This window comes from Pelmatolapia mariae, linkage group LG22, assembly GCF_036321145.2.
Source record: "Pelmatolapia mariae isolate MD_Pm_ZW linkage group LG22, Pm_UMD_F_2, whole genome shotgun sequence".
In the NCBI taxonomy this organism is placed as follows: domain Eukaryota; kingdom Metazoa; phylum Chordata; class Actinopteri; order Cichliformes; family Cichlidae; genus Pelmatolapia; species Pelmatolapia mariae.
Genome location: NC_086245.2, coordinates 26,241,221 through 26,260,976, shown reverse-complemented (window position 1 = coordinate 26,260,976; position 19,756 = coordinate 26,241,221). Strand labels below are relative to the sequence as shown.

The 19,756-nt window shown below is 42.4% G+C and overlaps 2 protein-coding genes across 9 annotated transcripts in view; one reads left to right on the top strand and one right to left on the bottom strand.

Annotated features, from left to right (window-relative positions):
- LOC135933210 (triple functional domain protein) overlaps nt 1-3,152 on the top strand; it is an 80,578-nt gene extending 77,426 nt beyond the window's left edge. For all 5 annotated transcript variants that reach the window (XM_065471239.1, XM_065471238.1, XM_065471237.1 and 2 more), the window contains 3 exons: nt 13-213; nt 319-457; nt 599-3,152. In XM_065471239.1, coding sequence (XP_065327311.1) covers nt 13-213; nt 319-457; nt 599-1,150 — 892 coding nt within the window. In that variant the 3' untranslated portion in view covers nt 1,151-3,152. The remainder of the gene's footprint in view (nt 1-12; nt 214-318; nt 458-598) is intronic.
- Nucleotides 3,153-7,672: 4,520 nt separating this feature from the next.
- Nucleotides 7,673-19,756, bottom strand: part of LOC135933201 (growth factor receptor-bound protein 10-like) — a 48,500-nt gene continuing 36,416 nt past the window's right edge. For all 4 annotated transcript variants that reach the window (XM_065471214.1, XM_065471218.1, XM_065471219.1 and 1 more), the window contains 7 exons: nt 18,208-18,306; nt 18,029-18,106; nt 16,788-16,904; nt 16,247-16,313; nt 16,041-16,128; nt 14,273-14,366; nt 7,673-13,232 (listed from right to left, as the gene is read on the bottom strand). In XM_065471214.1, the coding sequence (XP_065327286.1) occupies nt 13,086-13,232; nt 14,273-14,366; nt 16,041-16,128; nt 16,247-16,313; nt 16,788-16,904; nt 18,029-18,106; nt 18,208-18,306 (690 nt within the window). In that variant the 3' untranslated portion in view covers nt 7,673-13,085. The remainder of the gene's footprint in view (nt 13,233-14,272; nt 14,367-16,040; nt 16,129-16,246; nt 16,314-16,787; nt 16,905-18,028; nt 18,107-18,207; nt 18,307-19,756) is intronic.

Here is a 19,756-nt window from a genome sequence, read left to right as displayed (position 1 = left end):
TCTTCTCGTCAGGGGTCGTTTCTCTGTCGTCAAGCGCTGCGACCACCGGGGCACCAAACGCACAGTGGCTGTGAAACACGTCAACAAGAAGCTGATGAGGAGAGACAGAGTGACCCAGGAGCTCAATCTGCTCCAGAGACTCCAGCACCCGCACATAGTCACCCTGATTGACACCTACGAAACTCCCAGCAGCTACGCCCTGGTCCTGGAGATGTGAGTAAACAGCAAAGGCGAACACACAGAGTTAAACCCTACATACACATACGCACAGCTGTGTCACGCCATACCTCGGACCTGATGTTTTACTTTGGGTTTCAGGGCCGACCAAGGCCGTCTACTGGACTACATCGTGAGCTGGGGTAATCTGACTGAGGAGAAGGTGGCCTGCTACTTGAGGAACGTTTTAGAAGCTTTACACTACTTACACAACTGCAGAATAGCACACTTGGACATAAAAGTGAGTCCTCACTTTTTCATTTTCCTCCAAACATTGAAGCCATAAAAAGGTTGCCTGACATGTGGATGCACTGCGGTCATGTACAAACCATGATGATGAATGAATGAGAATCCATGAGGCTAATCTTTGCTCTCGTTACAGCCTGAGAACCTGCTGGTGTCCCACACCGCCAGCGGCCAGCCAATAGTCAAGCTCACAGACTTCGGTGATGCCGTGCAGCTCAACAGCGCCCACTATGTTCACCCTCTGCTGGGCAGCCCTGAGTTCGCCTCCCCAGAGCTGGTCCTCGGAGAGCCTGTGTCGCTGACCTCTGACCTGTGGAGTCTGGGCGTGGTTACCTACGTGCTGCTGAGCGGCGCCTCCCCCTTTCTCGACGAGAGCGCAGAGGAGACCTGCCTGAACATCTGCAGGCTGGACTTCAGCTTCCCCAGGGATTACTTCCAGGGCGTCAGCCAGGCGGCCCGGGACTTCGTCTGCCTGCTTCTGAAGACCGACCCGGGCAGAAGGCCCCCGGCCGGCCCCTGCCTCCAGGAGCCGTGGCTGCAGGCTAGCCAAGGCGACGGCCGGGCAGAGGGCTGCTTGGACACCTCCCGCCTCATTTCTTTCATTGACAGGAGAAAACATCAGACCGATGCCCGGCCCATCGGAGGGGTGAGGAGCTTCATTCACAGTCGCCTTCAGCCTCGGGTTTGAGCAGCTCTCAGCCTCAGCGCTCCGACCACAGCAGGAGACGCTGCTCAGTTTGGGGTCCAGCACTGAGGTTGATGAGTCTCTTTATGGTCTCAATGTAAAAAGGAGAAAAAAATGAAAGCTGATCTCATCCTCTTTCACAGATTTTTCACTAAATAAAATCCTGTTATCCTTTTAGGTTGTTTATTTGAGACCTGCTGAGGTCTTAAGCCAGTCAGAGCCCAAGAGAACTGAGTTCTCACCAATCATAAATGAATGGATGCCCTCGTCTACTGCTGCTTGCTGGTTTCGTCTTTTTGTAGTTAAGTGAACAAAAACAGTTTTAAAAAAACTATTATGAAGTAAGTTATTTTCCTCTGCGCGAGTTGAAGCTGATCAGAAGAGCCAATCGATCGAGCCTCAACGCCACCGCACGGGCGCAGCTCCTTCAGGAGAAACCGATGCCAACGGAGCTCGCCACAGAGAGCAAACCGCCCTCCAGGAACAGACGGTGTGTTTTTGTCTTTTACCCTTAAACAGTAACTGGGATACTTTTGAGAAGCAACCCTTTCTTATAGAAACAGTGTATAGAAAGGCACAGTAGTGTCTCTGCGATTCCAAGGAGGAAAAAAAGCAAACACATCATTGTAGAAAATGCTCATAAGTTGAAGATTCGTGTGCTACTCTGGACTCTGCAGACACGCGGAAACCGCGACAGAGCTCATCAGCTGAGACATTTATACATCAGAGCTTCTCGATGGCTGCGCTTACATTAACGTACCCTAATCTAATCTAAGAATACCATGATGACCATGTCGTGAGTAACAAATGCTGCACTGTCCAACCCGAGAAGAAACAATAGACGTTTGTCTTTTTTTTCTTTTTTCTTTTCCTGTGTTGCGCAGATATGACATGTTTAAGCCTTACCTTGTATAGAGACTTCGGCCTTCTTTCCCTCACGTTCGCAGTGGACTCGAGACTGTTGGAGCCCTCGGTGGCAGCGCTGAATGTGGAGGCAGCGGAAGATGAATTTACTGTAAATGCACTCATTGTATGTTATGTTTGATTATCATGTGCAATGTTGCGGCTTTAACATTTTATGCAACTATTTATGAAAACATCTGTTGTATCTGTAATAAATCTAGAGAAAAGCATGTACTTGGTACTGCAAGCACTGCTGGTAGTTTGTGTTCATTCGATCGCCGAGTGTTAACGACCGCTCCGGGGCCAGGCCGCGTCAGAGGTCACGATCTACAATCATCACGTTTTGATCAAAACTAATTTAACACTTTTTTTTGTACTGTATGCCTCTGTAGTATTGGTACACCAAAGTTGCTCTAGCTTTATAGTACTTAATAAAGAAATGGTTTTATTGTGATTACGTTTCACTTGCGTTAGGCCATCCATGACCATGTTAAATGATTGTTTACACGAGTAAATGTCAGAGGAACGCTTTTAGTTTACTCTCTTTATACCTTTATTAAAAAGGCGGGAGATTAAAGGACTGAAATGTACTCTTGGATTGGAGCTGAATGCAAGATTTTACTTACAAAGTGTTTTTTTCACTTTATGTATAGATACATGTTGCCAAAATATTTCTTCCATTAAAACAACAACAACAACAACAACAAAAAACACCTTTAAACTGTAACTAACCAGTAACCACACAAGATTACTATGGTAACAATAGCACACATAAGTCTAGTAAGGGGTTATGATTAAATCAGCCCCCTCTTAACCTTTTTTCATTTACCGTATTTCAAAAGGTGTACACACAGGCCATTTAAAAACAAAAAAAAACTGGACTGGATACCTCAGTTTGGGTTTTTGTTTTTTGTTGATTTTTCTGTTTTTGTCACTTTGTTGTGTTTTTGTTTTCCCGTTTTTGTTTCATAAATTGTTTTTTTTTTATTATTATTATTATTTTTGCATGTATATTTCTTTGTACAAATCATACGTATTCTCTCCTGTAAATAGTGTCATTTTGCCATCACTTATTTGAAAATTAAACGTCATGAACACACGGGCCCCGTTTGACATTTACGTTCTTTTGTGTTTGTTTTTTTATTGTTTGTTTATTTATTTATTTATTTTCTGTGGGGGGAGTGCCACGGAGGGTCTTTACAACGCTGAAATAAACATTAAAGCAAGTTTTGTTTAGATCGGGTAGCAACATTTTCAAGGCTTTGTTCATTTTTCCCATCATCTGCTCACCACTTTCTTTCCCTTTTTTTTCCTCTGTACAGGTCAGATGGTTTGATTTTGTACAATTCCGTATTCGAGTTTAGTGACGTGGGCTGACGTCATCATTTACAGAACTGGTAACAAACTGACGCTCACACTTGCCTAAAATACCTACAAATACTTAACACTTTCAAAACTCTTAATTGTGACTTTTTCTTTTCTTGATTTGTTCTGCATTGGAAAATCAGACCGTTTGAGCTCTATATGAAAGATAAACAGAACTTTCAGGTCTTAAAAGTAAAGCCAGTGCACATGTGCTTTAAAGTGGCATTAATCCTAGTGACCAGCAGGGGGAGACTGATGCATTTGCAAAGAAAATTAAAAGGGAATGCAATTAAAAATGCACATGATACAATTATGGTCTCAGTCCATGGTTTCATATTTTAACTGTTCCTACATGGTGTTATTATGAAATGCCTATGCTTAAACCCAACGTTTCCTCCACAGGGCGTCTGGGCTTAGCTTTAGCGAGAGGGTGAGGAGCTTAGTGTAGAGCTGTTACTCCTCCACATCGATGGGAGGCAGTTGAAGTGTTTCAGGCATCCCAGACCAGGAGAAAGAAGATGTCCCTCAGCTGGCTTGGGAATGCCTCACGCTTCATTCACAGCAGGGCAGTCATGTCCGTTTGTGCATGTATTTGCCTGCAGAAGACAGGTTTTCAACCAGTGCAATCCTCAGAAATCCCTGCTGCACGCTGCTCGACATGGATGACGCTGTGTGTCGCTCACATGCTGAGTTGTTGACGAGTGAGGTGAAACAGCAGAGTTCACCAGCAATGGGAGAAAAGCAAGAACAAATTAAAATGAAATATTAAAAACTACAGCATGAAAGGTAAAGACAGTGTTTCAGTGAACACTCTTTACTTTTTTTTAAGCATATGTTGCACTTCGGCTCGTTGTCTGTTAAACTGTACGTACTTCTTGGAAATCCGTAGGGCACATCTTTACTTTTATAAATAATGATTATATCAATATTTTATAAATAAATATATATGAATAATATATATTAGATGAAAAAGACGGGGGAAAGCAAAGGTTTTTCTGTGTGTCCATTGTTTATATATCTGGCCACAAGATGAAGAAACCAACGGGCAATGTCACAGTTGGCTGCATCCATCTTTTATATACAGTCTATGGTACAGACACTTACTCTGCATACTGCATATCTGGTGTTTCTTCACCATAACACTCATAATTTGCCAGCTGTTGTGTCTGCTAATACTTGAATAACAATTTTAAAGACTCCCACAACTAGTAGTGCTGTGGAGCCACTGGTTGTTGCTTACAGGTGGGGAGATGTATCTGTACTGGACGGCATGTTATGGTAAGTAAACTGAATGAAGAAAACTCCACAGGATTCTTTTAATATTGTCCGATACGCCGATATGCGTAATCAGTCGATTACATCATTTTACATTAACATTTTATATTGTATGTCTGTGTTTAGTTAGATTAACTTTTAGCGTCAGAGTTACCACGAAACATTTATAAAGATCAGTATCGGCCTGGCCTGGCTGTGATCACTGCCACAGGTAGTAAGGCAAGCTAAGCTTGTTTGACTATCCGCTACAAAATAGTGAAGTTTCTGTAAAGAACAACTGAAAAATGTCACCCTTTAACAGCTATGGAAGCGGCCTTTGCAGGGTTCTAGTCAAATATCTGGTCTGTACCGCCCCCAAGTGGCTCTCCTCTTATATTGACGAGCGGCTGCTTTACAAACCTCACAGATATTGACGGCTTAAAAGTAGTTTTGGGTGGAAAACAGATATTCTGTATACACATATCTACATTTCACCTTATGAACAGAGCGATAGGTCAAATATCCTATAACGTTTGCCCAAATTCATTCATTTAAACCATCCAGAATGTCCAAAAAGCTTCTGTAGAAAATGCCTTCTAAAGATAATTTTTTAGGTATAGCAAAGCCGTTATTAATTTTTTTTTTAATATTTTATTGTATTTATTTATTTAATCCTTTTGTCAAATGTGGCTTTCTGGTATTGTGGTTAAAACATCTGTATTATACGTAAAAGATCCCTGGTTTGATACTGTGAGGATACACAAAACCCACCCTCAGAGGGTCATTAGTTAGTGCACAAGCCCTGATTGTTGGGAAGTCTGTCTCATGAAGAGCATCCGGTGTAAAATCTGTGCCAAATCAGACATTTGGATCATTTTGCTGTGGTGACCTCTTGGGAAAGAAGGGAGCAGCTGAATGTAGCTCTGGTTAATTAGTATATAATAAAACCTGTTACTGCAGGGTTGAAGCAAGTAGCATTTATAATTTTCTAATCCTGGGTTAGTGAATATTTTTTGCTGCTGTAATACCGTGAAATTATTATTTCTTCTCCAGATGTGCACAAATGTGGGTTTAAAAACCCGATACGGTGTTTCCGTTTCGTGCTCACAGTTTCCACTCTTTATAAGACATTAAAGGCCAGTTAGAAACACTTATGTGTGAACCGATCTTTGCACCATCTGGTGCCTTATTTGAACTTGTATGACTCAAAGTCAGCAGGTTTCTGACACTGGGGGCGTTCACGTGCAGTGGGATGTTCCAGTACTTTTTAACTGAAATAAAACTGACCTCAGCATGGGCACACCTCTTCACATGTCTTGAACTGGCTTTGACAGCTTTTGCACAGGACAGGCAAGATTAAAGATTAAAGTGTGCAAACAGAAATATAACTCGTTACACAAGCAAGATCGAATTGCATCAATTTACTTTACTCGTGCTTTCGACTGTAGGTAAGTCAAACTAATAAAAGAAATTATTTGATTCAGGTGAACAAAAGTAATTCCAGTGACATACAACATGTTGCTCCAATGATGCAGTGGTGCAGGTTGAGGTGTTATCCTTTTCTGCTTCAGTAACATTTGATAACACTGATAACAGCAACTTGTGAGGTGATAGATGCACCACCATGTTGCCCAGCTATTTGTATACATTGACTTACACATTTATTTAACCTAACTACATGTGAGGTTAGTTAGTGTTCTACCCTGTCCTAGTTTAGTGGTAATTGGCCTCAAAAAAAGCACTGGACTGGGTTTTTGCACTGCAAGCTGCAATCCACACACCTAGATGGACAGATCGGAGGGTAGTGAGGGTTCACTGTCTTGCCTGAAGACCTTATGAGTGTTGGACAATGTGCTCTAAATCTTGAGCCACCATAAAAAACAGAATATTTGGGGACCTTAGTTGAGAGCCAGGTAACCAGTGAAGTGGTCCATCTGGGAGATGTGACTAAAAACAAAAAGTATCATTTGTACTACACTCCGCACAAATTATTAGTTCAATTAAAATCAGTTGTAATTATATAGCGCTAACTAACAATAACAGTAGCCTCAAGGATCTTTATATTGTGAGGTGACGACCCTACAGCAACACAGAAAACAACCCAACAATCAGATAATTCCGTATGAGTGAGTGGGAAGGAAAAACTCCCTTTTAACAGGAAGAAATCTCCAGTAGAACCAGGCTCAGGTAGGGGAAGCCATCTGCCGTGACTGGTTGGGGGTCTAAGGCTCATCTATTTTTACTCAAATGGCTAGTGGGTTTTATCAAAAGAAGTAAATAAAAGAATAAAATAAATAAACAAAAGCAATTTCCTTTTAATGTTACTTTATCTTCTGCACAAGAAGGGAAATGCAGAGGTATGCAAAGTATGCAAGACCTGGATTGAAAACCAGTAGGGAACAGGTCTGATGAATCCAAATTTGAAAGTTCTGGTGCAACAAAAACTTGCAGAAACTCTACAGTGACTTGCAGTATCTACAGTCACCTGTAAAACACGGTGGAGGCTCCATCACGGTTTGTGCTAGAAACCGGCATAAGGTGTCGGGTGTTTTTTCCAGAAATCTCTGTAGCTGTTTCCCATTTCCTGGAAAAATATAAAGAAATAAGGGGTGGCGCAATACTCAAAAGTAACAGGTTTTCGGATGTAATGGACAATCCTGGAAGCTAACTAGCTATCTCTGTAGCCTTTAAATTACATTATTTATTACAGTTAAATATATTTGCTTCAAACTTCAAATGAAAGATTAATTGATGATAAAAAGGCAAAATTAGAAAGACAGCTTCCTGTACCTTATTAGACTGGAATACTCTAAGGAGTATCTGATTTACTAATCCTGAAAATCTTCCATGAAGGATGAAAATTTCCAAAATTGGAATCTGGTTGCAAGAATAAAAGCAGTTAGGAAGACCTTTTGTAAATGTTCCAGCATACGAGTGAGAGTACATAGTGTATCTAATCCAACCTTCAAACAGCAGAGAACAACAGAGCAGGAGTCAGGCATGTTTGGTTTATAGCAATGTTGTCTTTTATTCTAATTTCCAATAAACAGAGAATATATCAGTCCCTTATTTGTACAAAAAATACCTGAAAAGGATACAATGTAGATCCAGGAGCCGCACAGACAGAATGAAGCAAAGCACAGTGGAGGGGTGTACGTGAGAAAAAATGATTACAGTTCATTTGATCCTTTGTTTTTGTTTTTTCCTCCCTGAAATGTTATATTTGACTTCAACTTATGATGACTTTGACCCAGCAATAAAAACACTGAGTTAGCTTCACTTGCACCTATACTGTAAGTCACCGAAGTTCAGTGGGACTGACGTGTGACGTCCACATTAGCATTTAGTTCTGGTAAGGTTGCATTTCACAGTCACAGCTAATTTGAAACGCAGTGTGAGAGTGGACGGACGGCAACTAGGGAGCTGTGACCGTTTCAGAAAGAGGCACGTGCTGCGAGAGAATACAAAAAAATGTTACGCACCTTTAAGAAAAATAATCAGACAACATAGACATTATAATGAGATGCACAATCCTCTGGAGCTACAGCTTATAATTGCACTACTTATGATGAAAAGCTTAAGAATTAGCGTGTGCGCTCTCCATCAAAAAACAATGCTGTGTGTGTGTGTGTGGGCTTAATATCCAAACATGGAGTATAAATGACAGAGAGGGAATACTGAAAGAGTTGAAACCTGGCAGAGATGAAGACTCCGACAGCCTGTCAGCTTATAAACACAACTGAAGTTTAGAAATTTGACACGTGCCAAAAATCCAGTTTGATTTCTTAAAATAAAAAAAAATATGTTTAATTTAATTAATACTGTATATGCTGTGGTATACGTCATTTTGTGGCAAACCAAAGACAATACACAATAAAGTCATACACACAATCAAATAATAAAAAAAAGGAAAGAACAAATCATTCTTGATTTTACATGGAGTTATGAGCAAAAGCATAACAGCCCATACATAGTGATCTGTGACCTAGGTACAGTGTTAGATCTACATCTTCTCCATAGCTTCACATACTTTGAAAACAAGACTTTATACTGGTATATATTCATATGATTGGACTTGTGTGAACGATTGCATTGTAGCACAGTGACTTAAAAAAAAATGGAGGGAGGACGGTGATTTTGTCCCTGCTGACCCATAGTGACGTGGCTTTCATCCTCTGTCAGACAGGGAAGAACCTAAACTGATGACCGGGAATGCTGGGAAACTTCCAGTCAAACTCCCATCTCCTCTAAATCTGCAGCTTACCCCCCAACTTTACCAGACTGTCTTCTTACCGCCTCTAAAAGGGCAAGCATGTTAGCCAGCAGACTTCCTGAAGAGTGAATATAACAGTCTGGTCATCCGCACACCAACACACACATTTACCACAGGGTCATATAGCTTACAGGCTGGACACAGGTGGGAGAGGGGGGCGGGGGATTCAAGCATTATCCAATCCCTGGAGAGAGTCTGACCTGACTGACCAGAAAGGCCTGATTGGTGGAGTGCAGAGCTGGTGAGTCGTTTAAGTCACGCGATTAGTTGGCTGGTGGCGGCAGTGGATTGTGTGTGTGTCTGTGTGTGTATCAGTGTCGGTGCTTAGAGTCTGGCGACCTCATTCTAACCCTGTGAATCTGGGGTAAGATGGATGGAAACTGCAGGTGAGGGCGGGACGGGTGCTGCACAAAAGCTAAAGCAGGTGTTATGTCACACGCGTTCGGTTGGTCACGTGACAGTAGGAATGACAAAAGGATTCCTCGTCTCCTTTCCTGGGCATCTTTTTCCTGTTACTATAAATAAGGTCAAAAATAAACTAACTCGTGATCTGTTTAAGCTACTTCGAGTGGAATTTCTATGTGAATCTAATTCTTTGGAACTGATCTCTATGCTGACTATTACAGATTCATTTTTAGAGACCTGGCAACAGCATCAACAATTGGCATTTTCTCCTACATGTCATGAATTGGTTGATGACAGCTCATTTTTTTCAGTAGACCAACTTTTTCTGCTTTACCTGCTATGAGTTGTTTTCAGTTCATTTTCCAGACTGCTTAAGGAGCGCCTGTGGGATGATCCTACGTAGGTGAATCCAAAAGTTAGCGTTACCCTGGTTCCCTCAACAAAAAGCCAGTAATGGGACCAAATGACACAAAAAAAAAAAAAAAATTGAGGGAAGGGTGGAGGGGGAAAAAAAGCTTATGATACCGACTGATTCACAAACTGATGCCACTTTCATGAGTTTTGAACCATGAATGCTAAGATTAGGCATAAGGTTAAGGTTCTGTGTTTAGCATTTAGCCACCTATTAGCAAACTCCTTCTCTGTAACATACATGTGGTATGTTCTAGTATAAAGCTAGCGTTCAACCAAAAATTCAAGGAAACCGAAACAGTAAAAAGCTAACACATTTTGGACACATTCACGTGACAAATGTTTTCCATGAGATCTACTATCACAGCAGTTAGACTTACAGACTAACCATCGCTAACATCCAATTTAGTCAATTTAGAAGATTTTGGTTAAATTTTGGCGTACTGAGATTTCTCACGTGGCATCATATTAGAAACGATACAACCACTGGTTGTCAGGGAAACGTATTTACGGACTGGTTGGTAGTACTTCCAGGAGGTTGGTGGCTCTCGCTGGGTGGGTCATTGGGGAAAAATAGGGGTCACTGACCACTCGGAAGGCCTGTGTGACTGAGACTTTATTTTTCGAGTGAAAACCATCAACCTCCATTAACTACTTGCAAGCATTCAAGTAATACTTATTTCCCCATCATGACCAGTGGTTTCCAGCTGGTTGCAGACCAGTCTGTAGGCTTGTGTGATTGGGGCCTTGTTCACTTTATCCTACATTGTCACATGTCCAAAATGGCCGACAAGTTAATGTCACATGGTTAGGGGTCACGTGTCTACAAAAAATAAAGAATGAAAAAAAAATCTCAAGAACCAAAGGTGACAGCTAGTACAACAATCTGAAACTAGAGGTTCAGTTCACTAAACCTGTTATTTGAGAAGCTTGAATAATTGAATACTTTTACTTTTTCAAAATGAAAGAACAAAAACAAATACTTGCTGGCCCTTAATTTACTCAAACAATGACCTGGTACTACTAAACTAAGTGAAACCCCTCTGTAATGTTAGCTTCCTATGTCTCTGTAGCGGTGGATTTGTTGTTTGATGGATTGGTTGTGAAATCAAGAAAGAAGCCATTTCTGCTTGATTGTAATTTAGCGACCCTGTTGATGTTTAGCAATGGTGCTCACTTCATGCAGCTAATGGAAATATCTAAATATAGAGTTGACTGACATTTTATCCAGATCTGAGATTGCATCACCAGTACATGTTTTCGAAGTTTTGTTCCAATGGATTTTTACTTTACAGGAATCTTTTAGACCTTTTGGAAAATATATTTTTTGCTTTCCTGTTAGAGAAGAAGGCAGAGATGAGAAGCTAGCTAGTTATGTGTGATGCTAGCTAGCAGTCTACAGCCAGCTAGCCAAGCTCAGTAAAAACATCAGATAACTTTCACAAACTGTTGTTTCCAGGATGATAAAACATGTTGATTACTGAGCTTTAGAGGTGGCTGTAGGCAGATTTTATAACTGCACAGAGTCAAGACTGCTAGTCACGCTAGCATTAGCCTCATATTTAACGTACAGATCCTGTAAGAGTGTTACATTTCTTGACAAGAAAGCAAAAAAGGACCGTTTCCCAAATCTCCCACCATTTCTCCCCACTCATGATGTTCTTCCACCACCCCTGGAAAAAAAAAATCCCAAACGTGTTACTCTATGTGCATTACTTTTTAAAACATAGCTTCAATTTTATACACAAGGCTCACAATTTTCACTTAAGGCGAGTGAAGCTCATTTGACTGCTTGTTGACACACAGACAACTGAGTTCACGTTTCAAGTCATTTGTTCAAATTCCATATTTAAAATGTTTTTAATAAAAGTTTCGCGAGTGCTTTTGTTGCTTTCAACGAGGGAACAGTGGTCAGAATCCGACACGACAGCTCCAACCCATCGACAACAAATCAGGCTGATTTTTAAAAATGTGCAAGCAGAGAGCTCAGAAATTATTTAGTAAAAGGAAAACATTCAAAGACAAATTCACCAACAGATAAAATAACCATTTTGATTGAAAAAAAAAAAAAAAAGACCGAAATGGTAGAAAGCTTGGGGTTCGACACACTTTTAAGTGAGTCTATTTGAAAATCTTCCTCTTCTTCCTTAAAGTCTTGAGACACCTACAGCTGGTTCAAGAGCACATTCATGTTTTTTAATTGTTGTGGTCTTGTTGGTACGACACACGAGGCTGGGGAGGTTAGTTAGATGTTCTTAAACCTTACTGGAAAGCACTGCATGATGTGACTGTGCTCCCACACCACCGTAATCCAGTCAGAGCTGATGGAAATTCACATGCGTGCTTTTCAGAAGGGGAGTGAAGGAGGAAGAGGAGGCAGCTTCTCTTAGCTAAAGAGCTGTCGTCTGTCCGCTCGGGAGTGCAAAACAAGTTCTTCATTGAATCAACAGTAATAAAACAGCATTAAAATGACATCAAGTAATCAACTCTACAAGAGAGGCTTGTACAGCCTTCCTGATAAACATTCCTCTGTCCTTTCAGCAAACCCTCGCCCCTGCTCTGCTCGTCTTGCCTTTCAGCGACTTCTCGTTTCTCTCCCGACTTTTTTCTGAGCTCGTGTGGAGGCGGGATTGGGGTTGCATCAGGGGTCTGTGGGTCGGGACACGGCAGCGATGCCACGTCATGCCCCGCTAAGGTGTTTCCGGGGGGTGGAGGGCAGGGTGTCAGCTTATCCAGACTGGACTGCACAGGTTGAGAAAACTCCTGGATCAAGTTTGATGGGACCCAGGGAGGTTCCCGTCCATCCCTGATGATCATTGAGGAAGTCAGAAGGTGGCGCTCCCCGCCCACCTCGGTATCGAGGACAGGGCGGGCACCACAGCTTATCAGGCCTGGAGGATGGGGAAGGTGGGTGGGTGGGGCTGAAGGGTTTGGGACTCTAAAGGAAGGGATCCATCCAAGAGACCCACTGGAAACATACTGTAGCCATCTTGTGGTTTCACATCACGCTGGTCTTTCTCTGGGGTCTGAACACCAATAACAAAACAACCGCAGGAGTCCACAGTCTTCGACACTTGGCCTGTCCCAACAGCTCTCATTCAAACAACCGAGCAGCAGTAAGGTGGAGACGAACGTCACCCACTGGGGGACATCGACTTCCAGTCCCGGCTCCTGCAGAGTTGTTCACATCCGCAAAACAGGACGTAACTTTTCTCCATCTCCTCAACCCCCACTGCGTTGGTAAGGGAAGGGGTAAAGGGGACAGAAGGGGAGGGAGGGGGATCACAGGGAGAGAGGTGTGCAAAGAAAGGTTTGGGGGGAGGAGTGTCACAAGGCCACAGCGGTGCATGGGTGTTTGAGCTTGCAGGGCAGCACTCCTCTGTTAAGCTGGTAAAACTCCACCAGGTGGATCAGATCGGTGAACTTGGTGGCGCCGTCGTCGAGGCTGAAGAATACCTGACCGTCCTCCTCACACTTCAGAGCAGAATCAGACGGAAGAGAGGAGATAGTTTAGACACCACATGACAGAGACTGATCTTTATGAGGTAACGATAAAACATGGAACATCTGACAGGAGTGCAAACAGATGATAACATCCAGATCTACATCGCCAGGCCACTGTACTGCATTTATAAGATAAGCAAATGATTTAATATCAAACACACTAATGAAGCCAGTTAGGTTTATGGTTAGGTTTAGGACATTATCCCTTCTCAGACCTGGAGATGACATTAATATTTTCAGTACCGTCTGTGGAGTGATCCGACTGGCTACTTTTTGCATTTCTTTGACGATATAAACTACAAACCAACAAATTTTATACTCCTACAGATTAGTTTGTCTATCAGTCACTTTGATCCACACTAGAATATCAGGGATGGATGAACATGAATGATTTTTATCAACTGGGCATTTTTAACATTTACACTTTTGACTGAACGGACAGAAACTCCATTGGAGGAGAATGGCCATCTATTATCAGTTCAATGTAATCAATCTGAAATACATATATACCTTTTTCCAAATAAAGTTAAAACACTTTCTCCATGCAACTGCATCTTTGTCAATAACTGATTGATCTGTTCCCTCTGAGCTGTTTCAAGCTGATTTCTGTCCTGCAGCAAAATAAATCTAAGTGCACGGCTGCCTGGGAGGAAGCAAAAAACACATTTTAAAATCTTAAAAAAGCACAGCGTACTTTGGAAACGGGTTGGTGGTGATGTTAAATGAGTGTAGCAGGCTCGCTGGGCAGAGTCTGCCGTAGGGTTTTTTTACACTATAGAATTAAACTGCATCGCAGACTATTTTTAAAGATGGACCTGCTTCTGGGGACAAATATACTCCTTTGCCGGTGATGCCAACAAGCCACAGCAGCTGGTTTTTGAGACTGTGACTGCAGTTTAGCAGTCAGACTATAACAAGAAGTCAAATTTGTGTCATTTTCACACCATTTCTCATTTCAGTGCATCTTAACAGAGGCAGTAAGATTTTTCTTGCTTTGTAATCACACTGACCGGTAGGATCTGGAAGTGCTTGATCTTCTGGTGGTGGCACAAGGTGAGCACGAATGCCTTGGGATTACTCTGACTGTCCCGCAACAAGAATAACCTGAAAGAAAAAGATTACATCATGAGAACTAGTTCAACCACCTTATAAAAAGGACTGAAGTATTTACCATGAATTTCCATATGCTTGATAATACACACCTTGAATATACTGCTCAAAAAAATTAATGGACCACTTTGAAAACACATCATATCTAAACTGAAAAAAATCACGTTGGATATTACTCCACTGGGTAATGTGTTAGGATGAAAGGATGCCACATCGTTTGATGAAAACTAAATGATCAACCTACAGAAAGCTGAATTCAAAGACATCCTGAAAATTTAAAATGATGCAGCAGGTTATGGATGGTGTACCGGGGCATCTCCTCCCAGATCTGGACCAGGGCATGACTGAGCTCCTGGGCTGTGTGAGGTGCAACCTGGTTGCTCAGATGGACTGAAACATAGAACATAATGTGGGGTGTTCTGTTGCATTTAGGTCAGGCCAGCAGGGCCAGTCAATGGTATCAATTTCTTCATCCTCCAGGAATTGAGTGGATACTCTCACCACATGAGATCAGAGATTCCCATTCAACAGGAGGAAACCAGGATCCACCCAGCACCAGAGTAGGGTCTGAGAATGGCTCCAAAGATTCCATCCTGATACCTAATGGGAGTCAAAGTGCTGTCACCTAACCTGTAGAGGTCTGTGTGTTCCTCCATGGATATGTTTTCCCAGGCCATCATTGACCCACCACTTAATCGGTCATGCTGATTTATGTTACAGGCAGCATAATGTTCTCCACGGCTTCTCCACATCCTTTAATGTCTCTAATACGTGCTCAGGGTGAACCTACACTCATCTGTGAAAAGTACAGAGCTGCCAATTCTGGTATTCTATGGCAAAAGCAAATCTGGCTCCAATGTCCTGGGCAGTGAGCACAGGGTCCACTAGGGGATGTCGGGCCCTCAGGCATCATGAAGTCAGTTTCTGATTGTTTGGTCAGAGACATTCGCACCAGTGGCAGCGCTCACCCTGTTCCTCCTTGCACAATGGAGCAGATACTGATCCTGCTGATGGGTTAAAGACCATCTACAGCCCTGTCCAGCTCTCCCAGAGTAACTGCCTGTCTTCTGGAATCTCCTCCATGCTCTTGAGACTGTGCTGGGAGACACAGAAAATCTTCTAGTAATGGCACATATTGATCTTGACTGGTTTGTACTGTCCAACCTGTCCAGCCTTTGTAGGGTCCAGGTATCGCCTCATGCTACCAGTAGTGACACAGACCCAAGCTAAGTGCAAAACTAGTGAAAGAAACAGCCAGAAAAGATGAGGAGGGAAAAATGTCAGTGGCCTCCACCTGTGAAACCATTCCTGTTTTGGGGGGTTGTCTCAACGTTGCCCCTCTAGTTCACCTGTTGTTTATTTCATCAACACCAAAGCAAATCACTTCTAGCTGATTAAAATCTCCTCTGCTACTAACCTGACCACATCAATTCCCAGAAGTTTAACTGACTTGATGCAATATCCTGATTAAAAAGTGCTCCAGTAATTTTTTGAGCAGTGTTCTTTTGCAGTTTCTGGAAAGCATTAAAACTTGCTGTGTGTGTGTTGTTGCTTTGACGAACCAAAGCACAATCATCCTGACAGCACTTGGACTACTTTGACAAAATTATCTTCCTCCCGGAGCCTTCACGTGAGGAGCGCTCTCCGTTCGACAATGTCGTAACTCACCCATCGACTTGGCCTTGTTGTATCATCATTTTGTGGGCTTCCTCTCTCATGATACGACCATGAAACCACACCTGTGTCCTGTGAATCACTGAAAAACACGGGAAGTTTTTCACACACACACACAGACACAGCCATATTATATATATTTGTAAATGTATTTATACTGCTCATGGTGTTATTGCTAGGCCAGTGTCACATGAGAGTACCTGTGCTCAGAGAAGATGGATGCAGGGGACTGGGACTGCCCAAGACATTCATACGCTGGCTCCTTTTCTATAAACACCACATTTATCGTTAGATATCATCATGTAAAACAAAACTCCCTGCATTAGTCAAAGTCCCTAAGCCATGCCCATCACGTGTGTAACCCTCATGGCAAACTAAACTATGTTTAAACATCACTTTGGACCAAAACAAACACAGGAATGTTTTACTGTGAATCACTCTCTTCAATTCTTTTTAGTCCAATAACAAACACTCTACTGAAGGATGCACAGCTTTGGTAATGTGCAACTACTACACACTTTAATTCACAAAGAAAAGGCAGCCTTGTAGGGTATGAAAGGCTTCAGTGCATACCATCCATAAAAGCAGTCAATTTTTAAATATACTGGGAAACTCCTGCATATTCTGTGGTAATCACACAAAGCAGCTGCGGCTTGAATACGTTTGCACTTCTAGTCAGATATCCTCTACTCCCTATCTAACCCCACCCTGCAGAACAGAATCCTTGCTCCCTTTGCTTACCCTCCAGGTATGCCCTTCTTCCAGGGCGGCGCTCTGGGCCTCGATGGGGTTGTCGATGACGCGACCGGTCCGCCCGGAGAAGTCCATGGCAACCAGGGAATTCTCAGATACGCTTCGCTGTTTGGAGAGCGGCAGGGTGGGTGGAGGGTGATGGTGGTTGGGTAGGGGTTAGAGGGAGGGGGCATACAAGAAAAAGGGTGGAGGGGTGGTAGACAAGGGTCAAGGGTTAAACAAGCCAGACACACTCACTGGAGCATGACAAATCCTGTCTGCACACAGACCCACTTTAGTCAACCCACAAATGCCTCTTTTAAGGAAAAGCACAAGCCTCTGCTGGCTATCTGGCTGTGGGACTCAAATTAGTCAAGACTTTCTTATAATAAATATAATATAATATAATATAATATAATATAATATTACTCTTCACAAAATAATCCAACATTAATTTTTCCCATTTTTAGGAGTCGTTGTTATATTATATCCTAACACCTTTCAGAAGAAGTTACATTAATTAAACATAATGCTCGAAGATCTGCTGTGTTAATTTTTTCTCACGGTCTTTCTGTTTCCTAAAAGCTTTGATAATCATACACCATTACTCTATTGAACAAGCGCAGTGGCAAACCCAGCTTCAGCTTCTAAACTGAACGCTGAGTTCAGGAAACATCAGGAAAACTGAGTGGAACTGCTTTTAGTTTGAGCTGCCTAACACTTTCAGATAGCGGGGTTTGTGAGTGTGCGTGTGAAGTTTTAAACACAGGCTAACTCGCTGTAGAAGTGTCTAATCTTCAAAAGGTTAGGGCACAGACTTCAATTGTGGAGAATTGCGACTAATTCTATTCACAATCTTTCCAAAGGAGCTTATGACACCTTTTTCAACACCTCATGGTGCGAGGGGATTACACATCACACCTGCAAAAAACAATTCTCCTGTTCCCTGTGCATGTGTTGGAACAGTATGTAAATATTCACTTATTAAAAAAATAGGATAAGATGTTTTTTATTGGATGTCACTTTGCTGTAAACTGTCTGCTTACATTAGCAGCAAACGTCAGCAGTAGCCTGGTCATCCGAATATAAAAATCTATTTCAGCATTTCAATAAAACAAGTTTTTTCCTCTTAAGAAGCTTTGAGCCTCGTCCCAAGATTACTATCGGCTAATTCATGCATCAATCTGGATTCGTCCCTGCTGTTAGAGCAGAGTTGCAATAAGGCGATGTCACAGAGAGCAGATCCTCACCACAGGTGCAGTAAAAGGCGAGAGGTTAGACTTCCTGTGCTGGGGCACGTTGTAGCTCTGATACAGCACTATCCCGTACTACGGGGGCAGGAGAGAGGAGAAGGCATCAGCTTAACATTCAAGCACCGACTAATTCATTAATGTTTAACTGCAACGCAAGAAAAGTGCAGGGTTTTTACTTTGAACAGCCTGAAGGCGGTCATCCAGCAAGTCCTGCTCTGCTCGTCCTCCGCACACAGCATTTTCAGTTCCTTGCAGTCGCTCCTCACTTTGCTGGGCTGTCGACCAAACAGGGGACGCAGCGGGGAATTAGATTAACGAGATGCACATCGCAAACATGAACAGTAATAAGGCTTCATGTGACCGTGCCAGAGCACAGTCACAGTGCAGCCACTGTTGTGTTCGGCAGCACAGGTCTGCGCTCTAATCACAGCAAAGATCTGACTGCTTTGGGGGTTAGAGTGGCAATTTTCCACATGACCCAATCTTTATTAAATATTTATACACTGCAGTCAAATAACTTGAAAGTAAGTGATACAGTAAGGTTAGGAAAATCTATTTTTTTATGATTTATTTATGGACGGAGTTGCCTGGAAAGTCGCAAGTTTGCGACTTTCCAGGCAACTCTGTCCAAAATCACAGCTTAGACTTTTTCCCTTTCCTCCTTCCACCACTAACAAGGGCATAAGGCACACTGCTCCCTAAATACAACCCCATACTGATAAATTCATTCATGTCGCCATGGCAACAAACCCCACCACCCACTCACCCCACCAAGAAAAATCCCTCACCCAATCCTGCACTGTCACCCCCGCTGACAGCATCTGACACGCCAGTCGTCTAGCACGTGTGTGTGTGTCTGTGTGTGTCTGTGTAAAAGAGAGGTGAAGAGGTCAGGTGGGCCAGATTCCCTGTGCCATCCCTGCTTATCCCCCTGAGCTTATCCCAGATCAGCAGGTACGCCCACCGCAGATACCACCCGGAGCGGGGCACAGTACTGAGAGTGTGTTTAAACCCCTGCTGTGCTGTTTTAAACCCATGTGTCCTCACAGACACGCCCACTACATACAACGTATGCAGAGAAGGACAGACTTTAAATAAAGATTTCAAAACTGTCAAAAAATCTGTTTTTTTATATTGGAAAAAATCAAATGAGACATTTTTTAGCTATTAAAGAACAATAATATTCATCTCTAGTGGGAGCCTGAAGTTAAAAACTGCACTTCCTGTAATGACCACTAGAGGCTGACTTTAAGACTGAACCAATCCCCACAGACTCCCATGTTAAAAAGCACAACTTCCCAGCAGAAATAAGCATGTTTACAGTCTGTTCAGCCAGTTCTTTCCTCTATAACCACAGAATGAGAGGTGAGATGTGTTGTAACTGACGCACTGAAACTTTATTAAAGTTGAAAGTTATGCAGTATTAGCGGATTAGCAGCTGTAGCCGCTAGCTGCCCGCTGAGCTACATTTCAGCTAATCTGAATCACTGCACTTTAACTGTGTTTGTGCTGTTGCTACCTTTTGGAGCATTTTGTGTGTAATTATGTGGCTAACAATAAGGCCTGAAGTGTGACTACTTCTACTAACAAACTATTCGAGAACTCTTAGCTTCAGTGTTGCTGAGTCAAGTTCTACTTCCATGTTATTTAGCAAAAATTAGGATGAAATCATGGCTAAATATAGCACATATCTGTTTATGGATGCAGCTTTCTGACCACCCAAAC